At 45.2% G+C, this 23854-nt stretch overlaps 1 protein-coding gene across 1 annotated transcript; it reads left to right on the plus strand.

Annotated features, from left to right (window-relative positions):
• Positions 1 to 6887: 6887 nt before the first annotated feature.
• On the plus strand, positions 6888 to 17942 carry CD3E (CD3 epsilon subunit of T-cell receptor complex). The gene is made up of 9 exons (XM_008021048.3): positions 6888 to 6971; positions 7090 to 7197; positions 9419 to 9439; positions 10552 to 10566; positions 14277 to 14294; positions 14736 to 14954; positions 15799 to 15966; positions 16530 to 16576; positions 17526 to 17942. Exons 2-9 carry the CDS (start codon positions 7149 to 7151, stop codon positions 17580 to 17582), a joined length of 594 nt encoding a protein of 197 aa, XP_008019239.3. The 5' UTR covers positions 6888 to 6971; positions 7090 to 7148; the 3' UTR covers positions 17583 to 17942.
• Positions 17943 to 23854: the final 5912 nt, after the last annotated feature.

Here is a 23854-nt window from a genome sequence, read left to right on the forward strand (position 1 = left end):
CTTCATATAAGAAGGTACCTTACAAGACAACATTATTAGCCTGTCTCAGAATCTGCCCTCACCTCCCCTCCTGGCCATCAGATCAATCACTAGAGTCAATTCTCAAGATGACCCAACTGAGGAAGTGCTGGGGCTGCTGAGAGAAGAGAGAGACTGATATGCCAAGACCACTGCAGGACCCCACTGATGTGGACTGGCAAGGCCTGGGGCATTTGCCTGTGGGCGGCATGGGGATCAAGTGGGGTAGAATGTAAAGCTGAATGGAAGAGGCTTTGTCAATGTGGGGGCGCTCTCATGACACGAGATTTAATACCTGGTATGCACCCTAGGAGACTGATTTAATCTGCTGCTAGGAAGGCTCTTGAAAGTTTGGTAAAAGTGGTGGCCCACATTAGATGAAGTAGAGTGTCTGAAATGCTGTGGCAGACTATGGAGAAAGGCCTGAAAAGGATCAGAGAGTGAGCATGCTAGAATGAATCACCTCTTAAATACCAGAAAACCCACCAGCTGACTCTGTCCCTCAGGAGGGCCTAGAGGCTTTGCCAATGCATTCTAATAAATGAGCACCAGCATTATTTTTTTAAGTTTTTTTTTTTTAAGTTTTGTGGGCACATAGTAAGTGTGTATGTTTATGGGGCACATGAGATGTTTTGATAAAGATATCATGTGAAATAAGCACAGCCTAAAGAATGGGGTATCCATTCCCTCAAGCATTTATCCATGCGTTGCAAGCAGTTCAATTACACTCTTTATGTTTCTGCTTTTTTGTTTTTGTTTTTGTTTTTGTTTTTTTGAGACAGAGTCTCGCTCTGTTGCCCAGGCTGGAGTGCAATGGCATGCTGTCAGCTCACTGCAACTTCTGCCACCCGGACCCAAGCGATTCTCCTGCCTCAGCCTCCTGAGTAACTGGGATTACAGGTGCCCACTGCCATGCCCGGCTAACTTTTGTATTTTTAGTAGAGACAGGGTTTCACCATGTTAGCCAGGCTGGTCTTGAACTCCTGACCTCAGGTGATCCACCCACCTCAGCCTCCCAAAGTGTTGGGATTACGGGCATGAGCCACCACGCCCGGCCAGGTGTCCTTTTTAAGAGTGCAAGGTCATGGACCATTCAGGCCATTTCTTCCAAAGTAGAGGCTATGTTATCGTACCTTGCACCATCCCCACCATTAAGAAAGACAATGCCTTATAGGCCTCTTCATTTCCAAGTGACATAAAGCTCTTACAGCTTTGAATGGAGCCCAGAGCAGTAAAGCGCTCTGCAGCAAGTCCATGCTGTGGTACAAGCAGCTCTGCAATTTGGGCCACATACCAGCAACCCTGGTGGCAGTTAGAAGTATCTGTGGTGGGAAAAGATGGCTTTTGGAATTTATGGCAAGTTCTAGTAGGAGAATCACAATGTTGATACCTAGGGTTTGGGAACAAGGCCATTCTACCTGCAGCAGAGAATTATATGCCATTTGAAAAGCAGCTTGGGATGCTACTAGAGTAGATACACAGGAAGAAGTTGAGTAACTGACAATGGGACATCAGCTGACCATTAAACTTGATCTGCCCATTATAAGCTAAGCAGTATCAGACCTTCCAAGTCATGAGATTGGGTGGGCGCAACAATCCATTGCAAGATGGAAGGAATGCAGTCTGGCTGAGGCATGAGCAGTGACAGAGGACACAAGCAGCAACTGCAGGAGCACAGGGCCCAGACTCCTCCATCATCCACCACTACTACACTAATACTTCACCTTCAGTTCAACTCGTGGCTGCGTGGTGGGCTATTCTTGAAGACAGCCGACAGAGAATAAAGCCTGAGCTTCCTTGACAGATGTCATCTTAGTATGTGGATGCAAGCCAAAAATGGAATGCTGCAGTCCTGCGGTCCTGCATTCCCACTAGGGGACGACCTTGAAAGAGTAGTAAAGGGAACCGGGTGTGGTGGCTCATGCCTATAATCCCAGCACTTTTGGAGGCCAAGGCGGTGGATCGCCTGAGCTCGGGAGTTCAAGACCACCCTGGGCAACATGGTGAAACCCAGTCTCTTCTAAAATACAAAAAAAAATAGCTGGGCATGGTGGCACGTGCCTGTAGTCCCAGCTACTCATGAGGCTGAGGCACAAGAATTGCTTGAGCACTGGAAGCAGAGGTTGTAATGAGCCAAGATGGTGCCACAGCACTCCAGCCTGGGTAACAGAGTGAGACTCCGTCTCAAAAAAAAAAGAGAGAGGCCGGGCGCGGTGGCTCAAGCCTGTAATCCCAGCACTTTGGGAGGCCGAGGCGGGTGGATCACGAGGTCAGGAGATCAAGACCATCCTGGCTAACACGGTGAAACCCCGTCTCTACTAAAAAAATACAAAAAACTAGCCGGGCGAGGTGGTGGGCACCTGTAGTCCCAGCTACTCAGGAGGCTGAGGCAGGAGAATGGTGTAAACCCGGGAGGCAGAGCTTGCAGTGAGCTGAGATCCGGCCACTGCACTCCAGCCTGGGCCACAGAGCGAGACTCCGTCTTAAAAAAAAAAAAAAAAAAAAAAAACAGAGAAAGAAAAGAAAAAGAAAGAGTAGTAAAGGGAAATCCTCTCAAAGGGCAGAGCTTCTGCCACTGTACATGGTCATTCACTTTATGTGGAAAGAGAACTGGCCTAATATCAGAATATATAGAGATCCATGGGCAGGGGTGAGTGGCTTGATTTATTGATCAGGGGCCTGGAACAAGTAAGAGAAGAAGATTGGGGACAGAAATTCTGGGGAAGAGGCATGCGTATGGACCCACAGGAGTCGTTACCAGGTGTAAAGATCTTTGTGTCGCAGTGAACACCAAGCAGAGAACATCCATCGTGGAAGAGGCACCACAACACAAAGTAGAAGAAAATGACTTGGCCAGTTAAAGTCAACTAGCCTCTGTCCATGACCATCCCAGCACTCAAACAGTGGAGTTATGAATGTAGTAGCTATGGTGGCCATGGTAAATGCTAGACCTGGGCACAACAGTGTGGGCTCCCACTCACAAAGCTTGATCCAGCTGCTGCCACTGCCAAAACAGAGTTCAGTGCTGAGCCCCCAATTTGGCATCAGCATTGAAGGAAACCAACCAGTCATTTCTTGGCAAGTGGATTACATTGGACCCTTTTCAAACCAAAATCTGGAAAGGGCTCAATTCGTTGACAGGACAGATCAATTCGTTTGACATATTCTGGGTGTGAGTTTGATTCTCTTGCCCACAGTGCCTGAGCTAGCCGTACTATCCAAGAGTTCACATACTGTCTGACCCGTCAGCATTGGATCTTCCATAGCATCACAACAGACCACGGGACCCACTTTAAAGCAAAGATGTGTCAGTGGACATAAGACCATGGGATCCACTGGCCCTATCATATACCACACCATCCGGAAGCTGCCAGCCTGATGGATCCGTGGAAGAGTCTTTTGAAGACATAGCTAAGGTATCAACTCAGAGATGACACCCGGCTAGGACTGGGCACTATCCTTCAGGATGTGTGCTATACATATTAAGCCAATGACTGTTATATGATACTATGTCTCCAAAAGGTAAAATGCATGTGTCCAAGAGCTAAAGGTTAGAAGTAGGGATATTCATGCTTACCAGTACTTCCAGTGACCCACTTAGGAAATTTGTGCTTCCTGTCCCGCTAACACTAGGCTCTGAGTTTCCAGGGGCCATGGTTTCCAGAGGCAGAACACTTTCACCACAGCACCCACTAAACTTTAAGCTACACCACTGCTAAGAGACCAGCATGAAAAAAAAAAAAAAAAAAAAAAAAAAGATTTGCTCCCCCAGCAGAGTGAATCTCTCCATATCTGATGATAAGGAGGAGGCAGGGCTGCAGAGACAACTCAGATAGAATCCAAGGGATCCCCTGGGGCACCTTTTGGTGCAATTTTGATGGTAAATGGGCAAGTGCAGCAGACACAGCCTGAAAAGACCACACGGCCAGGGGCTCAGACTCCTCAAGCTGTGTCTTCCCTGAGGTCAGCAGAGGTGCTAGCTGAGGCTAGGAGCAATCCAGAATAGGGAACAAGGGTTGCCTATCAGATGTGCCCTGGGACAACTGTGCTAATGGGGCTGTAATTTGTCCTGTTAGGAAACTTCCCGTTTTAAAGCTTCTCCAAGAAAAGAGATAACCAGAATCCTGAAAAGGCTGTTTAAGGATGGGATGAAATTATTATATGAAGCGAATGGATCAAAGCAGTGCAAGGGTTAAACTGCATGGATACTGTGGCTGCACCCAGGTCACTACCCCAGGGCTGCTCCCTCCCCCAGCTGCTGGGATTCTTGTACTCAAGGACTCATAGTTGAGGTCTTTCAAAGGCATTGCCCTCAGCAAAAGCAGCTGCCTCACTCAACTTCACAGACCCTCAATTCATAATACCTAAATACCAGTTCAGGTACTTTTCATGGCCCCTTTGCTCAATTCAGGATAATGGGAAGGTGATCCCAGGCTGAGAACTCCCCATGGCTCTGGCTGAGGCTCCTGATATGTCTTATCGCAGTTCACATCTCTCTGCCCGATGCGGCCCCTCTCTCCCTTACAGATAATGCTCCTATGCTTCCTTAGAGAGCCACCTGCACAAATCTCCATCGTTGTTTCCCAGAGAACCCGATGGATAGCAATGGACATTTACAGACAGGAAGGTAACCACCAGAAAAAAAAAAAAAAAAAAAGTTGAAAAACTTAAAAGTTGTTTTCCCTAGGGAGAAGTGTAGGGGTGAAGTAAGGTAGAACAGGGGACTATTGTTATACAGCCCTTCTATATGCATTGTTTTTAACATGCACATATTACTTCCATCATTAAAACTTTTTTTGTTTTGGCCAGGGGTGGTGGCTCATGCCGGTAATCCCAGCAATTTGGGAGGCCAAGGTGGGCAGATCGCTTGAGCTCAGGAGTTCGAAATCAGCCTGGGCAACATGGTGAAACTCTATCTCTACCAAAAATACAAAAATTAGTTGGGCATGGAGGTGGGCACCTGCAATTCCAGCTACCTGGGAGGATGAGACAGGAGGATCCCTTGAGCCCAGCACAGGGAGGTTGCAGTGAGCCAAGATCGCATGATTGCATTCCAGCCTGAGCAACAGAGTGAGACTTCATCTGTTGGATGAAGTTGGAAAAAAACAACTTTTTCCATTTGAATATTGCAAGAATTTGATACTGTCACTATTTGAATACTTCCTACAGCCCTAAGAAAATCCTTAAGAACCCCTAACATAGCTTGCAAATCCCTTCCCATCTGGCCCCTGCTGAGTTTCCTACCTCTCTCTCTCTCTCTTTTTTTTTTTTTTTACAGGGTCTCACTTTATCGCCCAGGCTGGAGTGTAGTGGCATAATCATAGCTGACTGCAGCCTCAACCTCCTGAGCTCAAGTGATCCTCCCACTTCAGCCTCCCAAGTAAGCGAGGCTACAGGTGAGCACCATCACACCTGGCTAATTTTTTGGTTTGGTTTTTTTTTTTTTTTTTTGTAGAGATAGGGTTTCACCATGTTGCTCAGGCTGGTCTTGAACTCCTGGCCTCAAGCAATCTGCCTGCTTTGGCCTCCAAAAGTACCACATCGGTGAATTTCCTGTATCATTTCTTACATTCCTCGTTCTCCCTGTTACCTGCTGTTCTGGACTTTCCATTTCTCTTCCTCATCTCTGGGCTTCAAACATGCTGCTCCCTCTGTCTGGAACGCTTTCCACTCCACCTGGTTCATTGCTGTTCCTCCATCAAACTTCAGCTTAGATGTCACCTGCTCAGGGGGACCTTCTCTTCCCCACCCCACCCCAGACTATCTTAGTTCCCTTCTATCACTCCTACAGCACCTGAATGTCTTCTTTCTTAGCATCAATCTCCTGAAGTTATCTGGGGGTTTTTTTAGAGCTGGAGTCTCATTATGTTGCCTAAGTTGGAATGCAGTGGCTATTCACAGGCACAATCACACTCACTACAGTCTTGAACCCCTGGGCTCAAGCAATCCTCCTGCCTCAGCCTCCTGAGTAGCTGGAAATACAGGGGTACACCATCATGCGGGGCATGGTTATTGGTTGTGAAATTATCTGTTTAATCTCCACATTTCCTTTTTTATACAAGAGGACTACTTATCTTGTTACTCCTGTATTACTAGCACCCAGCATATAACTACAGTACAGTAGACAGAAAATGTGTATTAAGTAAGTGAATTTCATCAAAATGATTTCTAGAGTCCCAGCTCTATAATCTGCAACTTAGATAACCTGCCTGAGCCTTAGTTTACTCAAGTATAAAATGGAAATAAAAATAAAAATAATACTTAACTTTGAGGGTTGTTTTGAGGATTAAATATGTCAGAAAAGCTCTTAGAACAGTGCTTGGATATAGTAAGCATTTGATTGACACGTGCTTAAACATAAAGAAAAGTTACATCAATTCACACTCATACCAGCAGACTTTGACACTATCACTCCCTGTTCAACATTGAGTCTTGTGTTTTTAAATATTTTTGTAAAATTATAGGCAAAAAAATGGCATCTTACAGATTTAAGTCAACATATATTTTCAAGCCAACAAGTTTTGTTTATAAGATGGCTGCACCCTGCTGCTCCGTGCCAGACCCACCATAAAGAAAGCAAATGTTCAGTGCATCTCCCTCTTCCTGGCAGAGCCTATAGGGGAAGGAGGACCCCACAATGTGGAGGCATGTTGTATTACCATTACTTTTAATGGCAAAAACTGCAATTACTTTTGTGCCAACCTACTACATGGTCTGGACAGCTAAATGTCATGCATTTTTCATGGCCCCTCCAGGTTTTGTCAGAGTCCTCTTGTTTGACCTTCTAGGAAGGCTGTGGGACCCAGCTTTCTTCAACCAATCCAGGTGGAGGCCTCTGCCTTGAACGTTTCCAAGTGAGGTAAAACCCGCAGGCCCAGAGGCCCCTCTACTTCCTGTGTGGGGCTCAGAAACCCTCCTCCCCTCCCAGCCTCAGGTGCCTGCTTCAGAAAATGGTGAGTCTCTCTCTTATAAAGCCCTCCTTTTTCATCCTAGCATTGGGAACAATGGCCCCAGGGTCCTTATCTCTAGCAGATGTTTTGAAAAAGTCATCTGTTTTGCTTTTTTTTCCAGAAGTAGTAAGTTTGCTGGCCTCCGCCATCTTAGTAAAGTAACCGTCCCATGAAAGAAAGATGCAGTCGGGCACTCGCTGGAGAGTTCTGGGCCTCTGCCTCTTATCAAGTGAGTAGGGTGGAGTGGAAAGGGTGGTGTGTCTCCAGACCACTGGAAGGCTTACCTGGCACTGCTCAGTGGCACCAAGGAGCCTCATTTACCAGATGTAAGGAACTGTTTGTGCTATGTTAGGGTGGGGGATTAGAGCTGGGGACTAAAGAAAAAGCTAGGCCACGGGTGCCTGGGAGAGCGTTCGGGGAGCAGGCAAAGAAGAGCAGTTGGGGTGATCATAGCTATTGCGAGCAGAGAGGTCTCGCTACCTCTAAGAACTAGCTCATTCCAACTTACCCAGCTCTCCAGAACTAACCCAAAACAGACTAGAAGAGCGAAGCTCCACTCCTTGTTTTGGGGAGACCCGATATTTGCACCCAAACTCTGCACAGGGCATATATAGCAAGTTCATTGTCTTTGAGACCATAAAACACCTCATAATTTTTAGTCCTTTTCAAGTAACCGACAACTTTCAGTTTATTTAGTTTTTTTGAAGCAAGATGGATTATGAATTGATACATAACCAAGAGCATTTATATATCTCATATGAAATAAATAACACAAAAAAAGTTGCCATTTATTGAGTGTCAGATACTATGTAAAGAAAAAATTATTTAGACGTGTTAACTGGTTTAATCCTACTTCCACCTGGAAAGAAAGGTGTTATATCCTCTTTTTAAAATTCTTTTAAACTTTTACTATATAAACTGATAAGTCCTCTACTTTACAGATTAAGAAACTGATACTCAAAAAAGTTAAATAACTTGTTTTAAAGGACATAGTAAGTGCTGAAGCCGATCTGTGAGACCAGGACTGTTTGTGCTCTAAATGGCTGCACCACATGAGGCAAAATGGCTCGTGATGGTTTTATTTCAAAGACCTAGAAAATGCTATCACAGCTGGTGCCCCCGTCTCAGAGCCACAGCCATGATGTCTCCACTTCCTGCTTCATCTTAGATTTCTCACATCTTGAATGTGCACACAAATCACCTGGGGATCTTGTTAAAAACGCAGCTTCTGTTTCAAAAGACCTGGACTGGAGACTGAGATTCCACATGTCTAGTATGCTCTCAAGTTTATTAATCTGCTACTGGTCCTAGGAACACATTGAGTAGCAAGTGGCAGGATGTGACTCCTGTAGGGAGTGGCCAGGCATATTCTTAGAGATCTGCGTTATAAAGTATGCTTTTCCTTAAAAATAGAAGGAGGAGGAGGAGGACGAGGAGGGGCAGGTGCAGTGGCTCACGCCTATAATCCCAGCATTTTGGGAGACCAAAGTGGGAAGATCACTTGAGCTCAGGAGTTCAAGACTAGCCTGGGCAACATAGTGAAACCCCATCTCTACAAAAAATTAAAAATTAGCCAGGCGTGGTGGCACACGCCTATAGTCCCGCTACTTGGGAGGCTGAGGTAGAAGGATCACTTGAGCCCAGGAGGTCAAGGCTTCAGTGAGCCATGATCAAGCCACTGCACTCCAGCCTGGAGTGTCTCAAAAAATATATATAAATAAACAAACAAATAAATAAATAAATAGAAAATAAAAGAGAGAGTATCAAAGACCCAATCACCCCTAGACGTCTGGCATCATAGGAATGTGTCCAATCTGCTCTGGGGATAGGAAAGTGGGGGTCCTAGGTGTGCAGAAAGCTTTCAGGCAATGCCAGGGAAACTGATCATTGTAATGAATCCAGGGTATTGCTGAGTGAGGGCATCCTGGAGGGCCCGGTGGAAATGTGGTCAGGCTTTTCAACGCACAGGCCCTAGATGATGAGTAATCAGGGTTTCAAATATTTCCATCTCTGTCTCAAGCAGAAAACAAATGGAAAAACTGAACCACCAGAAAAGCAGAGCCAGAGATGGAACAAGAATCCCAGTGTCTGTACCCAACCAAGAGTGTGTTTTTCTTCCACAGAGACCAATGTTCAAAATGGAGGCTTGAGGGCAAAATTCTTTTGCTATGTCTCTAGTCATCCAAAAATATGGTCCTAACTTTTTCTGACTCCCACTTGTCAGAAATTGTGGACTCATAGTTAATGCTAGATGCTTCCTTCCTCTATTTCCTCCCAAATTTCCTGGGAATCCCTGGTCAATACCAGCAGTAAGTTCCACTGTTCTACAGCAACTGGGAAGGACATCAGATGTCATCAGTGGTCATACTGCAACACAGCCCTTTTTCTGTTTAGGAATACAGGTACCCACAACATTTACTAACACTTTTTTTTTCTTATTTATTTTCTAGTTGGCGTTTGGGGGCAAGACGGTGAGATATGCTTTCTTTCTTTTTTATGAAGTCACCCCGTCATTGTTTGTAGTTATGAGTGGAGCTTTCTCTTAGGCCTCCCACAGAACTTCCACGGAGGGCAGGAAAAGGAGTTTCTGCCATCTACACCTTTGACTTTCCTCACAAGTCTGGAGATATTTCTAGCCCAGAAGGGGGAAGCAACAGAGGCAGGAAATAATGAGTTTTAACTATACAGAAGAAAAATTGAGGCTTAAATGAAGTTGAAAGCACGAACAGTTTTCTTTTGTTTGCATCTCATATGTGATGTGAGATTCTGCAGAGGAGATGTAGCCAGAATGCATGCACAGGGTTACTCTGGATAAGCTGCTGGGGCAACATCTGGGTGTATGTTCAGGATCACATGTCTGAATACATGTGTGTACACGTGTGTTTATGCGAGTGCACGTGCATATGAGTGTACCCAGCCTGAACTTACTCTCTCAACCACAGCAGTAGAGTCAGGAGTGTTCCAACATTGGAAGCCCCTCTATTCAATCAGCTCTTCCAAACGGAGTGAACCAATGTTGTATTTAATGGCAACCATGGCTGGACACCGTGGCTCACACCTGTAATCCCAGCACTTTGGGAGGCCGAAGTGGGCAGATCACTTGAGGCCAGGAGTTTGAGACCAGCCTGGCCAACGTGGCGAAACCCTGTCTCTACTAAAAATACCAAAATTAGCCAGACATGGTGGTGCACGCCTGTAGTCCTAGCTACTCGAGAGGCGGAGGCAAGAGAATCGCTTGGACCTGGGAGGCAGAGGTTGTAGTGAGCCAAGGTTGCACCACTGCACTCTAGCCTGGGCAACAGATGGAGACTGTCTCAAAAATAAAAATTAAAGTAAAGGCAACCACTAAGCCAGCCTAGATTCCGCCATGCTGCCTAATTTGTAGTGTCCTTAGGAGCCATTTTTGTTAATAGGCGTCAGATAAGACGTAAGGCCCAAAACAGCTTTTTATATGCAGCCAAGGAAATTGGAAGTTCCATTGTTTCCTAAGGGTTGAGCGAAGAGTCCCAACCCAGGGGAGAAGGGTCTGATCTTCATTGCCAATAGAAACATTACTAATGGCTTCTTACCGTTTCCTTTTCAGGTAGTGAAGAAATGGGTAAGAGGATTTCCACTCTATCTAGCAAAAGTTTTCAAATGTGGAATGAAATGGTCATAGAGTACAATCACCATAACAAACACTGAGAACTAAAACTATTAAAGGGAAAATACAAGTATCTTTCAATGAGATCTGTATGAAACGTGCCTGTATTTGTTGCTAGCTGTCATGTCAGATTATAGCTGTGCATATATGTATCTCTGATCATACACATATGGGAGTGGGTTGGAGCTAACATGTGTTTGTGTATATGTTTTTGAAATCTTTCAAGGCAGACAGAGACAGTGTCTCATTTACCTCGCCCAGTATCTGGCACATAGTAGGTGCTCAATAAATATTTTTTGAATGAATAAATGAACAAACTATGAACACATTGCTAATTACCTCCCCTCAAGAAGCTGATGGTCTTGTGTGAGACACAAATAATTGAAAATATAGTGAGTTGCATGTTATAATATGGGTAGATACAGAGTAAAATGAAGTATAAAGAGGGGAGTGATCAACTCTACTGAGTGTCATTGGGAAAAGTTCCCTGGGGGAGGTGATCCTTGAGCTGAATTTTAAAGGATAAGTTTATGTTTTAGGGAAGAAAAATATTTTATGCAGAAGAGATAAAGCTCTATAGTATGAAGATAAGAGTCTAACTGAGCTAGACCAGAATGTTTGAATCTTGGCTCAACTCTCTACTTGCTGGGTGTGTTTGAGTAATTTACCTAACTTTTCTGTGCCATAGCATCATTATGGGACAATGGAAATAATAGTGCTACCTAACTTGTAGGGTTATTATGAGGACCAAATGAGTAGTTTATTTAAGGCGCTTAGAACATTATCTGACATAAAAGGCAGTAGGTGGGCTGGGCATGGTGGCTCACGCCTGTAATCCCGGCACTTTGGGAAGCCGAGGTGGGAGGATCACCTGAGGTTAGGAGTTCAAGACCGGCCTGGCCAACATGGTGAAACTCCATCTCTACTAAAAATACAAAAATTAGCCAGGTGTGGTGGCAGGTACCTGTAATCTCAGCTACTCAGGAGGCTGAGGCAAGAGAATTGCTTGAACCTGGGAGGCGGAAGTTGCAGTGAACTGAGATTGCGCCATTGCACTCTAGCCTGAGTGACAGAGCGAGACTCTGTCTCAAAACAAACAAACAAACAAACAAAAAACAGGCAGTAGGTGAATTTTAGCTATTAATACATGAAAAGCACGCTGACTATAGGTGATAAGCATTAAAGTTTACTGAGCACGTATGTTTTAGGCATTGCTCTAAATATTTTACTTGAATATCCTCATTTAATTCTTCTAACACTCCTATTGTACAGTGAAGGAAACAAAGGCTCAAATAAATACAAAAATAAACAAAAATAAATAAACAGTCCAGTCCTAGAGATATAAATGCAGATTTAGGCCAGGTGCCGTGGTTCATGCCTATAATCCCAACACTGGGAGGCCAAGGCAGGAGACTCACTTAAGCTCAGAAGGTTGAGGCTGCATTGAGCCAAGATTGTGCCACTGTACTCCAGCCTCTGTGGCAGAGAAAGACACTGTCTCTGAAAAAATTAATAGAAATTTAAAAATAAAAAAGTTTTAATGCAGATTTATATGATACTGAAGTTCATTTTCTTAACCATTATGAAATACTATCTCTGGATGTGTGTAAAATCTTCGTGAGCACACATATCTTTTTTAAATTTAACTTTCATTTTAAATTCAGGGGTACATGTGCAGGTTTGTTATACAGGTAAACTTGTGTCATAGGGGTTTGTTGTACAGATTATTTCATCACCTAGGCATTAAGCCTAGTACCTATTAGTTATTTTTCCTGATCCTCTCCCTCCTCCCACCCTCCACCTTCTGAGAGGTCCCAGTGTGTGTCATTTCCCTCTGTGTTCATGTGTTCTCATCATTTAGCTCCCACTTCTAAATGAGAACATGTGATATTTGGTTTTCTGTCACTGTGTGTGTTTGCTAAAGATAATGGCCTCCAGTCCCATCCATGTTCCTGGAAAGGACGTGTGTGATCTCATTCTTTTTTATGGCTGCGTAGTATTCCATGGTGTATATGCAGCACATTTTCTTTATCCAGTCTACCATTGACAGGCATTTAGGTTGATTCCATGTCTTTGCTATTGTGGATAGTGCACAATGAACATACGCGGAGCACATTTCTGTCTAAGCATAGACATCTAGACCCTTGTGTGAACATGAGTTAAGTCTAAGCTCTGCTACTGAATTTGTGCCAATAAAAGTTGTGAGCAATTTTCTTTACATTTTTTTCAAACAAACACACCCAGCAAAGTATAATGTCTATGTTCTCTATTGATGATTTCTAGTTCATTTAACATGTCTAAGAAACATCCGTGTTGAAAAATTATTTATAAATTAAAATAATATAAACTATCTACTCTCCTTTTACTCAGCTCCCAATTATAAGCAGGTGGAAAAACCTGGAGAATGATTTGTTTACATTCTGTGCAGTCTTTGTCAGAGGGCTGCCTGAGCAACTGGGTCAGAGTTCAGTTCTGCGCTGGGAGCAGCAGGACCTCAAGAAGGAAAGGAGGAAAGGAAGTAACTTTTTCTTGAGCACCTGCTATGTGTCATCCACTTCCACCTTCATAATCCGTTTAATTTTCACAAAGACCTTGTGAGGTTGGTGTTTTATCTCCATTTCCCTGATAAAGAAGTTGAGGTTCAGCGAAGTTAAATGACTTGCCCTCAGTCACACAGACTAGGGCAGATCTAGGATTCAAACACAGGGCTTCTGATGCTTGAGTCCAGAACTCTGTCCCTAACAGCGGCACCACCGCCTCTCCTCTCCTCCAGCTGTCATGTCCAGGCTGTAACAGAACCCAGTGTTCCAGCCACAAGTTTTCCAGGAAATCAGAAAGGACTCCTAGCTCCACCTCCCAGGGCAAAAATGGCTGCTGTGGGAAACGTGGCTGGACCTGCGAATGGCATTAGTGGTTTATTAGTTGATTTCAGTTGTCCACCCTGATAGGCCTCCCTCTAACAAAAATAATTGAGAGCTGATTATGCTCAGATACAAAGTAAAGTGAAACCACTTTTTATTGGAAGAACCATTCACTCAAAATGTGTAGAGTATTTCACGTTATTTAAAGGCAAACAGAGAGAAAGTTATATGGAATAAGAATAAAGGTGTTTCTTCTCTATTATGAGGGACTCAGTTCTGAGAAAGAATTTCTGAATTGTAAGAAACAGGTAAGTCCACGAATCAGTGATTCAGTGGAGAGATTTATTTCTGAGAAAGCCAGTAGCGCTCCCTTCTGACAAGCAAATCTAAGGCCTGGTGACAGATGACTTCCTGCATTTGGGTGGTTCATTTGTCATTCATACCTATCTGTAATACAGTTCTGGCTAATGTAAGAGGATAAGCTTGAAGATCTCTGGAATTTGTGGCTTTAGGACTTTAAGGCTTTCTGAGCTTCAGTAGATCTGGATCTAGGAGCACACGCTGGTATATTCTGAATGCGATGTATCTGATTTACATCTATGAGCTATTTAATAAATGTATCTACGAGCTAAATCTCACAGGCTAAGCATGAACCTCACCTCCAAGACTCAGGGCTCCTAAGTGGATGAGACCCTCTTTGGGAAGTCTTGTGGGCAGTGTCTAATTCCACTAGAAAACTTTTACCTACAATTTAAACTTAAACCAAGATATTTTCTTACTGCTGTTTCCTTTTTTCATTTTCAGGTAGTATTACACAGACACGTGAGTTTATTGGTCTTTTATTTATGCCCTGTCTGAGGATGCAGATTGGTGGGTAGACGAGAAGGAACTGATTGAGAGAGATTAACCCCAAGAATCTTCCCAGCATTGCATTCTCAACCCCGTTTTAGAAAGGTTCCAAATAGGGACTTTTATGGGTTTTTCTTTACATCCATCTTACCCTTCCCAAGTCCCCATGTCCCTGCGTAAACCCTAAAGCCACCTCTCAAAAGGTTCTCTAGTTCCCTTCAGGTTCTCCAGTTCCCTTCATTCCACCTATCTCCTCTTCCACACCCTCCAGCCAGTAGAGCCCCCTTTTGACAAGCAAATCTAAGACCTAGATGACAGATGACTTCCTGCATTTGGGTGGTTCTTTTGTCACTAATTTGCCTTTTCTAAAAGTTGTCCTGGTTTCTTCCATCAATTTCCCTTCTTTCTCCCCAGCATATAAAGTCTCCATCTCTGGAACCACAGTAATACTGACATGCTCTCAGCATCTTGGATCTGAAATACAATGGCAACACAATGGTAAAAACAAAGATTCTGGGGATCAGCTGTTTCTGCCGGAATTTTCAGAAATGGAGCAAAGTGGTTATTATGTCTGCTACCCCAGAGGAAGCAATCCAGAGGACGCGAGCCATCATCTCTACCTGAAGGCAAGAGGTAATCCAGGTCTCCAGAGCAGGCACCACTGGCTCTTTAGGGAGGACCATTCAAAAGGGCATTCTCAATGATTTCCCCTAACCCAGCTCACAGTGCCCTGGTGTCTTTGTGCTTCCTCCCACACTCAGTCCCGGGACTATCTGGTACCACACAGCATCAGTGTTTTCTGGAATATAGCTTAAACACCAATATGAGGCTTTGGGGTAACCCCAGTCTGTGCGAGATCTAAAATAGCAACTCCCTAAGAGACAGGACTGGGTCATTTGCACTGCATCACACCCAGGTTCATGGCACACCAACATGAGTTTATCTAATGCTTCCTCCAGAGATAAATTTTTCAGAAAGATTTGCAAAAAAGACTCAAGTCCACTCTGATAAAATGGCATAAGCTAAGGTATAATAATAAAATAATAACAATAGCTAACATTTATTGAGTGCTTATTAAGTATCACTCAAGCACTGTCTGTATCCAACACTTATCAAGGATTTTTTTTCATATAATCCTCTCAACAACCATATGGGTTAAATACCATTTTATTCCCATGAGTAAAGGGATGAGGAAACAGAGCGTCTGTGAATTGAAAACACACTTCACACTTCTCACAGCTAGTGAGTAATAAAACAGGTACTCAAACCCAGGGCTGTTTGACTCCAGTGCCTCTACCCACAGCCACCACTCTTTGCTTGTCGATGTTGTTCAGGACATATTGAAGGGGGGGCTCTGGCCATGGCAAGTGTGTGAGTAATAAGGGGAGAATGGCCTTCATGCGCTCCCTCCTCACCTCCAGCGCCTTGTGTTTTCCTTGCTTAGTGATTTCCCCTCTCCCCACCCCGTCCCTGACAGTGTGTGAGAACTGCATGGAGATGGATGTGATGGCGGTGGCCACAATTGTCATAGTGGACATCTGCATCACTCTGGGCTTGCTGCTGCTGGTTTACTACTGGAGCAAGAATAGAAAGGCCAAGTCCAAGCCTGTGACACGAGGAGCAGGTGCTGGCGGCAGGCAAAGGGGTAAGGCTGTGGAGTCCGGTCAGATGAGATTCCTGCCAAGGGGGACGACCAGACTGGGCCAGGGTAGGTGGCAAGTCCACAGCTAGGTCAGAACAGCTTCTCTAGAGCTTCTATGCACAGCTTCTACTACTGTGATGACAAGATCTCAACAGAGGGCTTCAAATCTCATGTCAGTCCCCTCCTTCCATCCTGTAAAAGTGCAAAAATGTTTATGAACGTGACAGGCTTCCTCACATGCCTGTCGATGCCTGCAGCCATCCGATTCTGTCCCTAAGCTGTGGGAAGAGAGACTTTGATATATTAGCTCCTGCTTTTCCTTTCCCTTCCCCGTATAGAGAAACAATAGGAGGACCTTGAGCTGAGGAAAGTCACAAAATGATGAGAAGAGCGTAGGGTCCTCAGAGATGAATGAAAGAAAAAAAAAGAGAAAGAACGTAAAAGGAAAGTGGTCGAGGAGAGAACAACGGGGTTTGCCGTTCTCTATCTGGGTCTCACTGGCACAGACAGTGCTGCAAGATTGGTTCCCTCATGGGAATGAAACGTTTCCCCTCCTTCCTCTGCAGGACAAAACAAGGAGAGGCCACCACCTGTTCCCAACCCAGACTATGAGGTAACGGGGGATAGAAATGGGCCAGGAGGCTGGGAGGGATGCCCCTCCGGGGGGGGAAGGGAACAGATGGGATGGCCCATCTTGTCTGCCAGATGCTTCAAAGCCCCTCACTCAGGGCTTCCATGACGACCCTCTGTGTGCTACCTCTGCCTCCTTCATGGTAAAACAGGACTGTCTCAAAGGCTGCATGGCTTCCACAACCATGGAGAGGAGGAAGCTTGCGAGAGACATACTCCTCTTTCTCTGGCTTCTTCATTATCTGGGATACAGCCATGGAGAATATCATATGTGCAGATTCTAACACAATAAATTCAAGGCTGATATTCCACCAGCATGCACCAGTATAGCCATACGAGTTATTGAGATATTAAAATTATATAAATATTATATAAAAGCTATTGAAATATTAAAATACTTCATTGGAAAATGGCCCCAAACTTTGCTCACCCCAACCCACCCTTACACACACACACACACGGCCAGGCATCCCAGTCTCTCCCCGACCAGGCTGTCTCTTGAGTTGGGGTAACTGAAGAGTTAATGCCTGGCATGGCAGAGGATCACCAGGATTGTTCTTGTTGATTGGTATGTGTGCACTACTAGTTGTTAAATATTTTCACTCTCACACCTGGATATACTCAACAAATATTTGTTGAGCACCAGCCAAGCACGTAGTATTTACTTTAGTATAAGTGAATTATTTAGCCCTGACAGAAGCCCTGGAAGGTGGGTCTTTAAGTTCCTATTTTTGAGATGGGAAAGTTGAGGCTCACGGAAGGAGGTGACCAGTTGAAGTCTCCTACCATCCGAGCCAAATTAGAATTCCAGCCTGCCTCCTGACTTCAAGTCCAAAGCTCTCTCCATGCACTAAAGCTAGATCTTCAGCGTTCTTTCTTAGGAGGTACTTCCTCCCGCACCACTGACCACCTCCTCTCTACTTCACTCCCAGCCCATCCGGAAAGGCCAGCAGGATCTGTATTCTGGCCTGAATCAGAGACGCATCTGACCCTCTGGAGAACACTGCCTCCCTCTGGCCCAGGTCTGTCTCCTCTCCAGTCCCCCTGCGACTCCCTGTTTCCTGGGCTAGTCTTGGACCCCACGAGAGCATCGTTCCTCGGCCTCATGGCGAACTCACGCCCTCCAGCCTGATCCCCAGCTCCCTCCTTCCTGCCTTCTCTGCTGGTACCCAGTCCTAAGACATTGCTGCTGCTTCTTCCTTTGAAGCATTATCAGTAGTCACATCCTCACAGCTGGCCTGCCCTCTTGCCAGGATATTTATTTCTGCTATTCATTCCCTTCCCCTTGGATGTAACTTCTCCATTCAGTTCCCTTTTCTTCTTGCATGTAAGTTGTCCCCCATCCCAAAGTATTCCATCTACTTTTCTATCTCCATCCCCTTTTGCAACCCTCTCTGGGGATGGACTGGGTAAATGTTGACAGAGGCCCTGCCCCGTTCACAGATCCTGGCTCTGAGCCAGCCCTGTGCTCCTCCCTCTCCCCAACACTCCCCACCAACCCCGCAACCCCCTAGCCCTCCACACCCGCACCCCCCCACTCACACCCCCACACTCCCCCCTCACCCCCCCATCTCCACTGTAGGCCACTGGATGGTCATTTGCATCTCCCTAAATGTGCTCGGCTCCTCTCAGCTGAGAGAGAAAAAATAAATTGTGTTTGGCTGAAAGAGTTGCTGTCCCTCTTTTCTGAGAAGCCCTGAGAGGCTGCCTTAATTCCCAAGACCATTCAGGTTCTCACTACCTTTGACTAAATTCTCGGCTATGACCCCAGATGCAAACACTCTCTGTTTCCACAGCTGCTAGGGCCATTACCTGAAGCTCTCTTTAGAGAGGGCATAAGGAAATAAGAAAAAAGAAAAAAAGCCCGGGCGCTGTGGCTCGCGCCTGTAATCCCAGCATTTTGGGAGGCCGAGGCAGGCGGATCACGAGATCAGGAGACGGAGACCATCCCCATCCTGGCTAACATGGTGAAACCCCGTCTCTACTAAAAATACAAAAAATTAGCCAGGCGTGGTGGCGGGTGCCTGTGGTCTCAGCTACTCGGGAGGCTGAGGCAGGAGAATGGCGTGAACCCAGGAGTAAGCTGAGATCACGCCACTGCACTCCAGCCTGGGCGACAGAGCGAGACTCCATCTCAAAAACAAAGAAAAAAAGAAAAAAGAAAGAAGGGTAGAGGGAGGGGATAGAAAAGAAAGAGAGAGAAAGAAAAATAAAAGGAAAGGGAAAGAAGGGAGGGATTGAGGAAGGGAAGAAAGAAAGAGGATGGGAGGGAGAGAAAGAAAGAAAGTTTCACCAACTTCTCTCGGAGGAAGACATCAAAGGTGGCAGAGAATGACTGATGGGTCCCTGATGGAGTGGTTGGTAGAAAATGGGCAAGACAGAAACAGGCCTTGAAAAACAGATGAAGTTACGGAAGAAGACAGTGGCGGTGGAAGCCCGGCTTGGGGATGGGACACAGATTTCCACAAGCTGCCAGGAAAAGCTGCAGAGCCAGGGCTGGGGAAGTGAAGGAGGGAGGTGTCTCAAGCAGGCCCACCCCCACCCCAAGGCAGCCGCCTGCAGCCAGAAGCGGGCTGTGGTTAAGCAGTGCAGGATGTGGGCTGCACTGCTAAGCGTGGCTCCTGGGAGTGAGGGTGGGAGAGGTACAGTGGCAGCTGGGCGGAGGCCAGTGTGGGAGCGCTTTGTTCTCAGTCTCACACCACACACTCTGCTTGCAGAGAGAGGAGGCCAGAGCATCCAGGAACTGTCCTACTCCAGCTCAAACCAGCGGGCTCTATTCTCTCCCTCTCTGCACTCAGAAATTTCCCTGCTGACAGCAGGGCTATTTATAAGTGTGACCACCACTAAAAAGGCTGTTTGTGACCAGCGGCCTCCACATACTGTTCCCCCTCAGTATGGGGGAACATAGCTACAGCTATGGGCTGTAGCTACAGCTTCTATTTGTTTTTGGTCCCTGTTGAAGAGTCACTTCCTTCACTCTAAGCATCAACACTTAGGCTCAGAAGACGCCTCCGTGATGTTGTCCATCACTAGCTGCTGATCAGCAGGCTGGCCCAGGGATGGCGGTTTTGTCCCAAGTATACTTGATTGTGCCCTGTCAAGGGGAGGCATGGCTCAGTGTAATACAGGCAATCACAGCTAACATGTATTGAGCATTTACTCAATACAGGCTTCAGAAATTGTACTTAGCACTTTACCTGCATTATCTCATTTAATCTTTATGTTGACACAGCAAGTTAGATGTCAGCCTCACTTTACAGACGAGGATACTGAGGCTCTGAGAGGTCAAGTCATTGCCCAAGTCACAGATGGGGTGGGGCAGAGCTGGAACTAGCAGCCAATTCTAATGGTCAGAGCATCTACTCATTACTGACTGTGATCATAAAGAATGCTCCCCATTGTCACACACTGGGGCCTGTCAGGGGCATAGGGGGCAAGGGAAGGAAGAGCATTAGGACAAATACCCAATGCATGAGGGGCTTAAAACCTAGATGATGGGTTGATAGGTGCAGCAGATCACCATGGCGCATGTATATCTACGTAACAAACCTGCACGTTCTGCACGTGCATCCCAGAACTTAAAGTAAAATTTAAAAATAAAAATTTTAAAAAAGAATGTGTTGGGCACGGTGGCTCACGCCTGTAATCCCAACACTTTGGGAGGCCAGGGCAGGCGGATCACGAGATCAGGAGTTCGAGACCAGCTGGCCAACATAGTGAAACCCTGTCTCTACTAAAAATACAAAAAATTAGCCAGGCATGGTGGTGGGTGCCTATAATCCCAACTATTTGGGAGGCTGAGGCAGGAGAATCACTTGAACCCAGGAGGCAGAAGTTACAGTGAGCGCAGATCGTGCCATTGCACTCCAGCCCAGGCGACAGTGCAAGACTCTGTCTCAAAAAAAAAAAAAAAAAAGAATGTTTCTCATTGTCCTGACTTAAAAGCTCTGTATTTAATTGTTTATGCATTCCTTCAATTAGTGCTTTTCTAATCACTCATATGGCTATCAGCACTATGCTAACTACTAGGAGGATATCAATAAACAGTTCCTGTCTTCAAGGAGCTTGCAATTATATAAGAGTGGTCAAGCGTGCAAAAAGTTAAACAGCAACACAAGAACAGATGATGCGATTAATCACATATGCGTGTTACAGTGTTGCAGGTGTTCAGAGGCAGAGAAAGTTCCATGGAGGAAAGACTTTATCTAAACCTTGAAGGGAAGGGCAAATAGAACTTGGAGATAAAGAAGGCACTCCAGGCTGGGCATGGTGGCTCACACCTGTAATCCCAGCACTTTGGGAGTCCAAGGCAGGTGGATCATGAGGTCAGGAGTTCAAGACCAGCCTGATCAACATAGTGAAACCTCATGTCTACTAAAAATACAAAAATTGGCCGGGCATGGTGGCATGTGCTTGTAGTCCCAATTACTCATCTCTCCCACAGTAAGATAAGCTCTCCCTTGACCCTGCGTGCCTCCTGCCCAGATACTTCCCTTTCTCTCTCTGCCTTTTTAAGCCCCAAAGAGAAGTCTACTAGGCCAACTTCCTCATTTCCCTCCGATCCTCAACCCTCTACAGTCAAGCTTCCTCCTCTACCACTCTAGAAACTCTCAAAACATCACAGCACCCTCCTTCTTGTCAAATCAAAGAAGCATTCCATGAGCCTTTCAAGAGCAGACCTCTCAGAGGTATGTGAAAGATTGGCCGCTCACTTCCTTGGCTTCCATGACATCATCTGCCCCTCCTTACCTCTCTTGAAATTCCTCCTCCACCTGCTCCTTAAACATTGGTGTTCCTGAAAGTTCTGTTCTCATTCCAATACCCTTCACCCTTCACCTATTTTTCTTACTTTCCCATATCTCTATCCCCAGACCTGACCAGATCAGATATCCTCCTAGGCTTTAGACGTATTCTGGACGTATTCATTTGGGAGCCCACAAACTTCACAGACATTTCAAATTCAAGATGTTCAAAACTGAAGTCACCATTCCACCGCCTACCCACCCCCAATCCCTCAAATAATCTCCTCCACCTGCATGTCCATCCCCAGCGAAGGGTACCACCATCTACACAGTGCTGCTGGATCAGAAACCCTGGAATTGGCCTGGATGCCTCCTGCACCCTCATTTTCCACATCCAATTAGTCACCAAATGGAACTCCCTAAATAGCTCTTCAAACTGATTTCTCTCTATTTCTGCCTCCATAATTATGTGTGCCATATCACTTCCTGCTTGAAGCTCTTCAAGGATGCGTAACCTCATACAGGAAGAAGCCCATACCCCCTACTTAGCCTTACACTCCAGGTCTTCTACTTTTGGATCCTTACCACCTCTCCCTTATTGCTAACACTCTGAAACTTGAATTTCATGCTCTAGTAAAACTAAACCTCTTGAAATTCTCCCTGCTCTCCACCTCCGTGTCTTTGCCCATGCTTCCTTCTCTGCCTGGACTATTCTTTCCTTGCCTCACTTTTCTTTTTTCTTTTTCTTTTTCTTTTCTTTTCTTTTTTTTTTTAATTAAGCAGAATTTATTTGAGCAAAGAAAATTTATGAATCGGGCATCACCCTGAACCGGTAGAGGTTCAGAGTGCTTCACCCAGCAACATGGGCAGGCCAAATTTATTGGAAGTAATACACACAAACAGTTTGATGGGGTACAGCTCAGCATTTGCCTTATATGGACATGGTCTGATCAGTTGGCAGCCTGTGACTGGTTAAAGCACAGCAGCTGTGACTTGCTGAGATTCAGCTATTTGTTACAAGAATATGGTCTCAGTTGGGAGGCAGTTTACTTAAATACTAAGTTGGGTTGCAGTTCAACAGATACACCAGCAGCTTTGGGCCAAATTTAATTTAAACATTTCTGCCTTTTGGTCAGCATCTCAATTTTGAGAGATTGACCAAAACTTTGGCCCCTGACCCCATTTTCCATCACCCTCATAATGGACTTGTTTTGTTTCAATACTGAACTCACAATTCACAACTTCACCTTAGTTGGATGATTCTTTGTGCTGCTTTCTTCATGTTTTTGTTATTCTAACCCTAATAGACCAGTTGATGTATAAAGAATGACTGCATAGGAGCACTTAAGACTTCCCAGGGGAAGCAACACATCAGAGAGACTGTTATTGTTATTATTATTTTTTATTATTTTTAAGATGGAGTCTCGCTCTATCACCCAGGCTGGAGTGCAGTGGCACAATCTTGGCTCCCTGCAACCTCCACCTCCTGGGTTCAAGCAATTCTCTTGCCTCAACCTCCTAAGTAGCTGGGATTACAGGCACTCACCACCACAACTGGCTAATTTTTGTATTTTTAGTAGAGTTGGGGTTTCACCATGTTGGCCAGTCTGGTCTTGAACTCTTGTTCTCAAGTGATCTGCCTGCCTCAGCCTCCCAAAGCGCTGGAATTACAGGTGTGAGCCACCACGCCCAGCCAGGGGGACTATTATGATGACTATGAGTGGACAATGCCAAGAAACTGAAGTACCCTCCTTATCAGGAGTTTCCACAAACAACTAGTCAAAATCAACAACTCAAAGTCCGTGCAATAAAGATAGTTCAATAGCATTTGAGTCCAGCTGGTCAGTCTTGGTTCAGGAGATGATAGTGATTAGGGCCACAGTTCACTACAAAAAGACCTGATTTAAACTCACCTCATTAAATGAGAGAGCTATATTAGACAGTCTCAGAGACCTCCACCCAGCAACAGTGGACAAGTAGTGTTTGTAAACAGAAAAAGGAAGCGGTATTGGATATAGCCTGATTGGTTACAGGTCAGCCTTTGACTAATTTAGACACATCTGATCAGTCTACAGTCTGCCCCTGACTGAAAGCTGGCTGCTGTGATTGGAGGAGACTTCCTTTCTTCTTACAAAAATATACTCTCAGGTCAGGTTGTAGTTTGTTTACATATTAAATGAGGTTACATCCTAGTCAAATCCTCCCTACAAAGTATCCCCTATTCTGACCTCTATCACCATAGACTAATTTTTCTGGTTTTTCAGCTTTAAATAAACGGAATCACACAATTTAAAAAAGAAGAAGAAGAAGAAGAAGAAGAAGAAGAAGAAGAAGAAGAAGAAGAAGAAGAAGAAGAAGAAGAAGAAGAAGAAGAAGAGAAAAAAGGAGGTTGCAGTTCACTAAATTGCAGCATTTTAGAACAAATTTAATTTTTTTTTTTGGACAGGGTCTTGCTCTGTCCCCCAGGCTAGAGTGCAGTGGCACAGTCTCAGCTCACTGCAACCTCCACCTCCCAGGTT

Source organism: Chlorocebus sabaeus, chromosome 1 (assembly GCF_047675955.1).
Source record: "Chlorocebus sabaeus isolate Y175 chromosome 1, mChlSab1.0.hap1, whole genome shotgun sequence".
Classification (NCBI taxonomy): Eukaryota; Metazoa; Chordata; class Mammalia; order Primates; family Cercopithecidae; genus Chlorocebus; species Chlorocebus sabaeus.